Source organism: Rhagoletis zephyria, unplaced genomic scaffold (genome assembly GCF_001687245.7).
Source record: "Rhagoletis zephyria isolate East Lansing unplaced genomic scaffold, Rhagoletis_zephyria_1.1 Rzeph_scaffold_00405, whole genome shotgun sequence".
NCBI lineage: Eukaryota > Metazoa > Arthropoda > Insecta > Diptera > Tephritidae > Rhagoletis > Rhagoletis zephyria.
The window spans coordinates 89,601-101,466 of NW_016157489.1; the positions used below are offsets into that span (position 1 = coordinate 89,601).

The 11,866-nt window shown below is 38.0% G+C and overlaps 1 protein-coding gene across 1 annotated transcript; it reads right to left on the bottom strand.

Annotated features, from left to right (window-relative positions):
• Nucleotides 1-6,845: 6,845 nt before the first annotated feature.
• On the bottom strand, nt 6,846-9,489 carry dan (protein distal antenna). Its single transcript, XM_017611441.1, has one exon. It carries the CDS (start codon nt 9,438-9,440, stop codon nt 7,299-7,301), a length of 2,142 nt encoding a protein of 713 aa, XP_017466930.1. The 5' UTR covers nt 9,441-9,489; the 3' UTR covers nt 6,846-7,298.
• Between the last annotated feature and the right edge of the window lie 2,377 nt (nt 9,490-11,866).

Genomic DNA, 11,866 nt, shown 5'->3' on the forward strand with positions numbered 1-11,866 from the left:
TATTTTAACTACATTGCATTTGAGTATGGAGAGGCAACTATCTGGAAGTATTTTACATAAAAAATTTACTAAGTATTGCCCGGTTTGTAGTTGCAGTTAAAGAAAACACATGAAAAGGCACGATTTTTTTTTAATTCGAAAAAATGTAAATATTTCAAAAACGGTGACACTTTTACCTGAACATTTTTTGTTTATCAGGGAGCTCACCCCCTCCACCCACCTTCCCCTAAAGTTTGGCACGTTACTTATGGGACACCCTGTATACATATTACAAAAAATTACCATACTTATTTTATGTGCAGAACTGTACAAGCATACATGTCGAGCCCCAACTGCCAAAATAACGTATGCATGTTTGTGCAGTTCTGCACATAAAATAAGATTGGTAATTTTTTGTTGAATTTGGTAACTTTTTTAGGTGATTTTGGTAAAAAATAAAAAAAATTTGTGGCAACACTGGTTTTGTTTAGAGTATTCAGCATATTGTATTTAATTGGGGATATAATTTTGCAAAACTCAAAGAAAAGGCACGTCCAATTCACCGAGGTATAGATAAAAAATATTGAGAAAAGCTAGCCCATTGTGTGCTCGTTCTCTGCCCATGCCTACACATTACCCTACGACTTCGTTATATAGAGAAAATTTTTTTTTAAGCTACACAGGAAGACTCTTCTAGAAATTTTTCAAAATCGGACAACGGAAACACGTGCCTCGAAAGGCCCTAAAGTTCAGCATTTTCATGTAATTTTTCACAAAATGGTCGAAATTGCCTATAAGACAGTGGGAAATTTAGTATATTTTAATGGACTTGATGTACGTTTGCCCCCGATGTCAAATATGGGTAACCTATTTTTAAACCTCCACAACTTTGAAAGTTATTGAGGTTTTATCCACGTAAAATTAAAATTTTCTAGGTATTCAGAAGTTAAGTTTTAACCAAGTACATTTACATAGATCAAATTGGTGTGAAGAAAAATATTTGTAGTAGCGAACTTTTATATTTGACACGTAGATTATGGATCCACAGTCTCGCCCCCAAATTTCATACCGGAACATTCCGCTATCTTGGATTTAAGGTTTTTTTTTTGGGTTTTTGCGATTTGCATTTTTCGTAAAAAACAGTTGTATATAAATTTGTAGAGAATTTAATTTCTCATATTTTTTATTGACAAACTTTATAAAAAATCATTTTTATTGTCAATAATTAGCAAATAGTGCGAAAAATGTTTGCATTGTCACGGTTTTCGCCATTTTCAACACACTCTGATAAAAATGCGTAGACTATTCAAATGCGAAAGTTGTAGGGAAATTTTTCCTTTTAGTGTTGGGTCTCCGGTAGCACAAAATTTTTAAAGCAAAATCTAATTTACGGTTAGTTTAGATGCCATATTTGGGACACCATGTTGAATTTTTCAAAGGGCCTCACGGCTTTTTCAGATAAAAACGGCAATAGCTTTAAAGGATGGGGAGGTTTAAATATACTGTAGCTATTTTTGGCATCGGGGGACAAAACTCCATCAAGTGCCATTAAAATATTTTACATTTCCCACTGACTTATAAGCATGGGCGTAGCCAGAACGAAATTTAGGGGGGGCCCATACAAAAAAAAAATTCCAAAACCAATAACTTACTGACTAAAGAATCGTTTATTATAGCTTAAAATTATTGTAACCAATAGAGGTAAATATGTTGTAACTAACTGTTGTAACTGTATAAAACTATTCGTCGATTTAAATTGGTAACTTTTTACTGAGCATGTTTATTTTACGAGGAGGAAGCATCGAAAGCCTAACCCCGTCAGTGTGAGACTTTAACCCAAACTAAACTTCCTACCGTCATGTACCGTTCCCCTCCCGGTACCACCGTCAAGGATTTCGTCAGGATTATAACACTGTGTGACTGATAAGGTTATAGATCTATTCTCTTCTTCTTCTTCTTATTTGGCGCTGTAACCGCCAAAGAGATTTTGGCCAACTGACGCCAATTGGAAATGCCAAGTGAAGCCAAAATACTTTCAGAGGTGGGGCATCGGTGTCCATTCGAACGACATGGTCAAGCCAGTTGAGCAGCTGTATTTTAATTCGCCATATACCAGCACGGGCATGATGAGTGACTTATAGTGTGGTTTTCGTACGTCGACAGAGGACTTTGCTCCTGAATTGGCTATTCAGTAAAGCAGTACTTGTTGGCAAGAGCGATTCGGCGTTGGATTTCCATGCTGACATTATTATCGGTGTTAATGCTGGTTCCCAAGTAAACGAAATTCTTTACTTTCTCGAAATTATAACGGCCAAAAGTGACGTGGGTGCCAAGGCGCGAATGTGCTGATTGTTTTTTTGATGACAGGGATACTTCGTCTTGTCCTCTTTTAGCACCAGACCCATTCGCTTTGCTTCCTTGCCCAACTTGGAAAAGCCAGGCTACGCGTCGCGGTTTTTCTTACCGATGATGTCAGTGTCATCGGCATAGCCAGCAATTATACGCTCTTGTAGTAAGTTGTTCCTGAGCGGTTCAGTTCTGCAGCTCTTATTATCTTTTCCAACATCAGATTAAAGAAGTCACATGAAAGAGAGGCGCCCTATCTGAAACCCCGTCTGGTGGCGAATGGCCACAGAGCAGAGCTGGTGGTATTGCTCAACGTCATTTCTCAAAGCCGTATGAGTTTTGAGGGGATATAGGAAACTCCTTTTAGTGCTGTCGAAAGCGGCTTTAAAGTCGACAAATAGGTGGTGAGTGCCGATCATTTTCTCGCGGGTCTTTTCCAAGATTTGGCGTATTGTGAATACCTGGTCTATGGTAGAAAATACATTCGATAAGACCTTGCAACCTATGCTTAAAAGGCTGATCCCGCGGTAGTTGGCACGCATGGCGGGGTCGCCTTTCTTGTGGATTGGGCAGAGCGCAATTGAATTCCAGTCGTCGGGCATGCACCTTATTACCTCCTTGCCATCGTAATTAAATAGCTCAGCTGACAGGCCGCCAGCTCAAGCAGCTTTGGCACTTTTCGTCATAGTCAGGCGTTGAGATATCGACTCCATCGTCATCGACTGGGACCTTGGGTTCGTCTTCTCCACTTCTTTCAGTGCTTCTGCCATTCAAAAGGGTCGAAAAGTGTTCCCTCCATAATCTGAGTACGTTGTGGACATCGGTCACTAGGTCGCCATGGTTGTTCCTACAAGAGTCTTGAAACCTTCCGTAAGTCGCTCAACTCTCTACTAAAAATTTCGGGTGTTTTTTCTGTCGGCCAGCATTTCAAGCATTTTCTCACACTCCTCACACAGCATGTGTGAGGGTCGAGCGCCGAATCCATTGGCCGTCTGTACTGATTGCAGCTTTTCGACGTTGAACTTTCCTTACATTGTTGGGGGCCCTTTTTGCTGATCCGAGGTTGGGTCGTATATTGGATGCATCAATATAGTAAAGCGAGTCGATGGTTGGCCCTCGGAGTGTACGTATTTACATCTAAAACACTGGAAGCATGCCTTCCGTCTATCGCGACATGCTCGATTTGGTTTCCCGTTTTTCGATCTGAAGACACCCATGTAGCTTGAAGGATATTTTTATGCTAGAACCTAATAATACATACTGCCAAGTTTCGGGCCCCGGCGAAGTCGATCACCCTCAGATTATATGTACGCTCTAACCTAAGAGAGCCTTGGATGCACATATGAATGAGATGTTGAAGAATCTCGCTTTGATGCGGATTGTGGTTAAACTTTCGTCCACTAGGGTGAACGCTTACCTTCCTCGCCCCGTCCATCGCATTTCGTGGATCGCGGTGATGTCAGCCTTTATTTTCCCTAGGACATCAACCAGCCGGGCAGATTAAGGGTTCGGACGTTCCAAGTGCATACCCTAAAATCATATTCCTTCCTATGTTTGCCGTGATCGTCATCAGAAGAAGGGGGTATCATCCGAGGCATGTGTTTTTTTTTCATTGGGCAGGGTTCTAACGTGGCGGGACCCAAACTCAGCGCACGCGGGCCACTCCCGCGTGTTGAATGGCAGTCAAAAGCTTTGCAGTACTGGGAAATGTACAAAACATAGTGGTCAAAAGCGGATATCTCAACTTTAGTTGATGTATTTTTTAAATTCATAGCCCTACATACCTGTATAGTAAACCAAATAGCCGGACCAGACGTTATTCAAAATAAAAAATGTAAAAAATAAACTTTTTTCCGCATACTCTGTAATATTCTTCCGCAATTTTGTAAGGTAAACTAACAATTTATAATCATTTCTTTGCAGCGAAATATCTTATCTTAAGTTATACACACAGGTATGTATAAATATGAGGACGTATTGAACATTTCGAGTATGTAGATTTTTTATGCTGGTATATTCATTTACGCTAAATATATTACTTGATTTTCTTTTGTCACACTTAAGAAGTAAACGTCTTGGCTGTTCACCCGACAGGTCTATATTTTTATCCATAATCTCAGATTGTACGCTTAGAAAAGACACAAACATAAAGATAAAGTAATAAACAATTGAACTATAAATATATTTATAGTTTCCGTTCAATCCATTTTTGCTCATTGTCGACTGCAGCCAGGTTTTTACCCTTTTTAAATGGAAGTGCTTTGAAGTTAGAGAGAATAACTTGATACAGAACCGGATGATCCACATATCCACCTTTTAAATGAATTCACTAATTATTTTGTTAGCGTTGGGAGTATAATTTGTTATACAGTACATATATAGGAAAAACCTTTAAAGTTAGGGGGGCCAAAATTATCAAGCAAGCATTTCGTGGTAATATATTTCAATATATAGGCAAAAATTTGGAAGTTAGGGGGGCCGGGCCCGCCCCCTTGCCCCTACCTGGCTACGCCCATGCTTGCCTGGACCAAATGAACCTTTCTGGGGGGAGTCTTGCTTTGTAGGACAGATTTAGTGCAAAACTCGGGGTGGGAAGGGTGTTATAGACAACATAAAGAAAAATTTTTGTAGATAAAACGGAAATCTGAATTTTGGCTAATTTTTTAATGGATAACACATCCCAACAAAAAAAAAAAAAACATTTATACGGCAAATGTTAAATCTGTTTTTGATAGATTTTTTTAATGTTTATTACGAATCAGTAAGCATCAGCTCCAGATTTTGAAAAAAACGAGATCAAAGTATCAAGAAGTCGCGGTTTTTGGCAATATTTTGGAAGCTATAGCAAAAAACAAAAGGTGATAGAACCTTCCTGGCTTAAATTAAACCTCGACTACTATCTCTGAAAAGAGATCTTAAATATTTGAGATCTTAAAATATTTTTTACCATTATTATTGTAAACTAAATGATGGACAACTTTTATGCATATTTCCCTCCACAGGGAGGGGAGGGTTTAAACCACCAAAAGTCTCCCCTTGTGGCCGATCCTGAGTGGTATTAAATCCTCCCTGACAAAAAAGCAAAGGGTAGAGGAAAATTCATAAGGTACATTTTTGTTCCAAGGATCGATTAACTGTTAAGTCTTTTACTTCTGTTCTAAAAGGGTATGTACGAACGTACATACATTACAAAAACATTTTCTTTTGCCTTTAAAAATGTACGTACATACCATACATATGTTTTTTTAATGTACATTGTTTTAAAATGGAGTAGATTTCTTATTCCAATATATTTATTTGTTTTTAATACCTACTAAAATAAGTTAGTAGCTATGTAGCACTCCAATCAAAATAAGAGCGCAAAAAACTAAATTCAGAGAAGACGTCAAAAGCGTCCCTACCCTTTTAATGTGCCATGTATGAACATATCGAGGGCTCTTATTAAATACCCTCTATCTGCAGTTTTCATAAAAACTAGTTTCTGATGTTGAAACCAATATGGGACTTTACTTTCATAACCAGGGCCGAAGAAAATAAGCAAGAAAAAATCCATTTTAAGCACTTAGAAAACATTGGTAAATATTCTTGCAAATATGCTCGCAAAATAACAAAATTTAAGTACAGTTTATTGTTTTGTGTTTATTTCAAGGAATTACAATGGACACACAAGTGTTGTGTATATTCTCAAATAATAAAGATCTGCCCTCGTCGTTTTATTTTTTTAAACATTCGATATTCTCCATTTGAGGTAAATTATTTTCAATCTCTTCAATAAAACCAATGCCTTCCCGTACAGACGAACCATTGGTTTTAAATTTTTTATACAAGCAGAAATGCAATTGAAGTTACTGGTTAATAAAAACCAAATCTGTTCCATTATTTCGTAAGGAAAAAGAGAGACAGCAAGCTGCAAAGTATCAGATGTCAAAACGCCTTGAACACTACTATTCACACACACACACGAAATAATAGCAATTTAAATCTTGACTGTTTACCTAAAAGGTCGGTACTTAGCTTTATACATTGAAATAAGTAAAATAAGCATGATCGTTAAAACTAACATTGGAAACCCCAAATAAGCAAAATAAGCAATTCCAAACAAAAGCTTAAACTTTTCGGCCCTGGTCATAACTGATGTTTACTTTACCTTTGAAATTCAATAGTAAATTCTACCAACAAGCTACTTATAAGGTTAGCATTAACAGTATCGATGACACTTACTTCTTAGGTGGATTTTTATATCAGAAGCTGAATCTTGTGCAAATTGCAGATAAAGGGTAGTGAATATAAGCCCGCGATATGTACAGAAGAAATCGACCGTTGTGCAAGAAACATTGCTTTTTATTAATTTGAATCGGCATCCTTACAATAAAATTATGTATTCATATAAGGTCCATAAAATACACCAATAAAAATTTGGTGCTTTTTCAAATTCAAAACTTGGCAATACTGCCTTTTGTTCGATGCTTCTTCTTTTTCTTGTCGAGTTCGTCTTGCTCTCTCATTCTAGTATATTTTGACGTCACGGCCAGTTTCTCTCAGCTCGATTGGCGCAATCTTGTATTCTATCATTCTTGTATTATGTACAAAGTATGAATAATAATAGGAATAAATATAATAGGACTAAATCAATAAGAATTAATTAATAGTTTTAAGTTAATAAGTTAGTTTGCTGATTTACTATTGGCGTTACAACATAAAATTTATTTAAATTGATTTTTTCTCATCGTCGTGAAGTTTTCAAGTCATTTTATAAGCTTCTTGATTATTTTGATACATTTCATTCACGTTGACATGTAAGAAAACTGACCTCTTCAACGAAGAATCATTGACAGTTTTCCACTATTTTAACTAATTTACTTATAAATGTAGATTTCTTTACTTTTTTCTTATGAATATTTGTTTTATATTGTGTACAATTTTTGCCTACGGGTTCATTCTTTAGACTCCACTGTAGCAGATTTGGGTTGTTCCTATTTGCGACGACGTATTTTATTTATTCTATTGTTGTCTTCCAGAGCATTCACGGCATATTCGTTACAGCATTCGGAAAATCCTTTTCTGACGTCCTCTACAGAGTTTTCTACTTTGGTATCGAAATTAGATTTTAAAGCTGATATAAGAACTCTCAACTGCATTAAATGTGTTGCTGTAATGCGGGGATCGCTACAGTTTTCTAACCATTTAAGGAACTTTTCACCATGTTTTATGGCTTCAGAATCTTTGTATTCGGTCACCTTGAACTCCAAAACTTTAAATCGTTCTTCTTCATCTGTCTTGTTTGAGTGATTATTGTTGGTATTGTCCTCGCTGCTGTTCTGATTATGGTCACTGATATAGGTGTCATTAGACTCACTGTAGCAGCCATCTCTGTCGGGGCCTTCACTTGTCGGGGTTGTCGCTTTACTAAGCGAAGCCACCGAAGGGTTATTATTGATTTTGTATAATAAGTTATCCAGAACGTCTTTGCAATCCGCCATATTTGTAACCCCATCTTCCTCCCCTTCATTGTAAAAAGGGGAGCTGGGATGATTAACATTAGATTGCTCATACGGGCTGTGTGCTGGAGTTCGGACTAGGCTTTCTTCTGTATTTGGGTGGGGCGATGTATTTGCAACTGGTCGTAAATGAATGGGAGAACTTGGCCCAAAAGGAGTTGTTATCGTTTTGGCGGATAGATCTTCGGGATTCGTTAATGAGTCTACATGTTTAATATCATTAGAATGATTATTATCAACCGAGGTTGTGCTTTCAATGGGAGAACTATCAATATTCTTGGTTAGCTGATTGAACAAAATATTTTCCAGATGTGTTTTTTGGGTGGAATCATTTGATGCGGATGATGTTTCGATGTTAGTCGAAATATTCACATTAGATGATGGTGGTGACTGCTTCAGCATGGATCCTCCATGAATTACGGCGGGCGTAGCTGGTGCTAGAGAGTTAAGGCTAGCTCCTAGAGCTTTACACCAGTTATACCATGCAGTATTTTTGTCGTCTAAACTAGCTGAGGGTGTTGAAGATGAAGTCACTGCCGCGGAAGCATTCAATGGCACGTTGATATGGAGTTTTGCAGATTGCTGAGGTGTTGAAGAACGCATTGGGGGGCTGGATGCTCCAACTGGTGGAACTGTCGGTGGTGGGTAGACATTACCTAAACCCAACATTGCCTGTTGAGATTTTAACCAATAAAGTAAAGGATCATCAGATAGACTAGTTATTGATGGTACACTATTTCCAACAGATGGCACTATTGATTTCATTTTATTCTCGTTGTTATCATTTGAACATAAGTTCAGCCCATAATTGACATTTTCTGAGGAATTAGGGGTTGGGGATTTCTGTTTAGCCCAATTTTTAACAGACAATCCCTGTTGTCGTTCTCCGCTTTCACTACGAGGACTTTGTTGTGGCTGTAGTTTTGTTTTCACATTACGCAATGTGCTCGCTGTGGCTGCCAATCCGTTTAGCCCGGACATTGCTGCTAGTCCAGGATTTAATTGCGCCAACAAATTCAAATTCGATGTAAGTTCATTAAAACTTATTGCAAGAGGGGATTGTGCCAAGCCAGATAATCCTGAGAGATGAGATAGACTAGTAAGCGGGCTTATGGCAGCAATAGCTGGATCTCCTTGGCGTGATATATCAGCACCATACACTTTGTTTTTAACAGCACCGCTAAAAGCCATATAGTCGGAGGGGAGACCATTGAAGCCTAGTTCTGACAAACTTTTGGTTGAACAATACTCGATGCCATTAAGTGGAGATCTTTTGTATACAACTTCATCGTATTTTATTTTAGTTGAATAATTGAATGGTACAGAGCCGCTGTCCATCTTTTGACGTTTTTCAGGTGGCCCTCCTAACATTGCCCCCGAAGCTCCCAATTTTTCAGTAAGTGAATCGGCAGTCAACTTGTCAGTTTGGCGAGACATAAAACGTAGCTTATCTTCATTTTTGCACCAACCACGTAAAGTGGATTCAGGGACTCCAATGTCACGAGCTACGGAAGCTTTAGATTCCCCGTCATGTATTCGTTGAATGGCATGAATTTTATCGCTCGGGGTCAAGCTCCGCAAAGGGCGCTTGCCTTTTGTGCTCATACGAATATTCATATGGGAGTAGCTGGATATATCCAACTTGAGGCCGTTGTCGAACAGTTTGAAGTCTGTAAATAAATCAAAGAAAAATAATTAAGTTAGACTACGTATTAACGTATCACTGTTTTTAAACATGTGCACCTGCATACATAAATAGTAGTGGGATTCATGAAACGTCGCAAAGTTGTTGCAAATGTCACATTTGTCGAAAAATTTGCCACCTTGCGACACAGCTGATTAATTTTTTATGGAAACTTTCTTGCGACAAAATTGCGACATTGGGGAGGTTTAGAAGGCGCAGAAGTTGAGCGCAACCGTTGCTACAAAAATCAGTGATCATAATGCGCCTTCTGAACGGCTTGATACATTAGCTGTCAAATTCAAAACACAAAACATGTTGTCTCAAATGATCATAAAAATATTACGATCATCTAACACGCAACTGTTCAGTTGATCAGAAGTGCAAAGCAACGCGTTCAGAAGGTGCAATCGCAACAGTTACTGAGCTGTTGCGCCTTCTGAACGTGCCCATTGCCATAGTATTTGAGCTGGCAAATTCAAAGTCGAGAAACACATGTTTTTTTATTGTCTTCAAATACTTCAAGAAAAAGTATATCAGTCAAGGTTGCTTCGAAATATATGTAATTGTAAAGACTTTTCGTTTTCTCTAACGCACGTAATTTTTTTTAAATTTCCATTTGCAATCCGTAGATGCAATAGGTTGTTCATACAACTTTGTTCGTAACATTGCCATTTCGCCAAGAATGCCACTTTGCGACGTTTTATAAATCGCACTAGTATGTATATATCGCAAACTTTCTTCAGAAGTGCATTAATTCAAAATTGTTCATGTGTCAGAAAACACAAAAAAAAACGATTTCTTAGCTCTTCTTAATTATATAAGGAAGACATACATACATACATACATATGATCTGTGAACGGTTCTACCACATCCAAGAATGATAGAACACAAGATTGCGCCGATCAGAGAGGATTTTTAAGAATAACTTTTGTGTGACGTCACACTGGTGCAATTGCGAGAGAGAAATGCCAAAACGTGAGCAATAATGGAAGAAGAAAAAATATTGCAAGGAAAACGTAAACAAGTTGGACCAGTGTGACGTCATGCAAACAACGATTCTGTTAAATTCGTTAAGAGAGGAATAGCGGTCCGAGATCGGCGCAACCTTTGTATTCTCTCAATCGTGTACCAAATCATATGTACATATGTATTAGAGGTTTACGCCGACAAGCTTTGCGGCGGCGGCGTGGTCAACTTCAACTTGAAACGCCGGCGCTACTGCCCATAAGGTAGATTCCAAAGAGCCATGAAACTACTAATGGTCGCGTTCATAAGACGTATGTAGCTGTTTAGCTCATCTGCTACGATACTGCTGGCAACTGTTGAACCCAACAATTACGTCTTAGAAACGGCTTGATGAATGTGCTGCCAAATGAACAGAAATTGCCACAAATACAGATCGTTGCGCCGATACTATTTAGAATTCGACGCTGAGCGGCCGCCGTGTTGAAAAAATCGTTCAATGTTACAATGAATTAAACAGTGTAAAATTATATAGCAAACATCTTAAAAACATATTTTTAGAAACGTAGTATTATTAAAAAATATTTTAGTTACTTTATCACGTCAGTAATACAAAATATAAAAAATTTGTTTGCAACTGCCACCTAACAAAGCGGCGTTAAATTTAATATAAGCGGCGTAAAAATTTTCCGCTGGAAAAAATGACGGAAAGTTGCCAACTGTTGGGCTGAGCGTAACTACTCAACTGTCCGTTTCTAAGACAAACAGCCAACGGTTACCCAACAGCTACGACTTATGAACGCGCCCAATCTTAATCATGTCATCTCGTCAGGGTTTGACATTCGCCATGCCATTTCAGATTATAATTCTATTTAATTCATTCTCGAATTAGTTTTGAATTTCAATACTGTTACTTCCTATTTGAATTATCATGTTGAGTGCCTGGCGTTGACGGATGGGCGAAGAGAAGAAGGTCTGTGGAATATATGTACATTATTGTGGCCCTTAAAACTAAATTTTAAGTCTCACCCCCTCAGTCGCTAATACAACGGTCAAAGATATCACATATAAATTTTAGTCCCGATTGGAGACGGTTAAGGCGTGTCGCACAGGGGTAAAAGTTCAGATTCCTCTATGGAGACTCAAAAAATTTAAATTAATTTTTTTTTTTCATCTAATACCCAAAATCGATACTACTGTAGGCGCAGATATCACGTATAAATTTTGGTCCCGATTGGAGTCGGTTAAGGCGTGTTGCACAGGGGTCAAAGTTCAGATTCCCCTATGGAGACTCAAAAAATTTAAATTAATTTTTTTTTTTTCATCTTACCCTACTCAAATCGGCACCAAAATTTATATGTGACATCTTCGACGTTAGTAGTATCGATTTCGGGT

What these genes read in the sequence shown, in the direction of transcription:
- dan (XM_017611441.1), bottom strand. Translation starts at nt 9,440, where the DNA reads ATGAATATTCGTATGAGCACAAAAGGCAAGCGCCCTTTGCGGAGCTTG.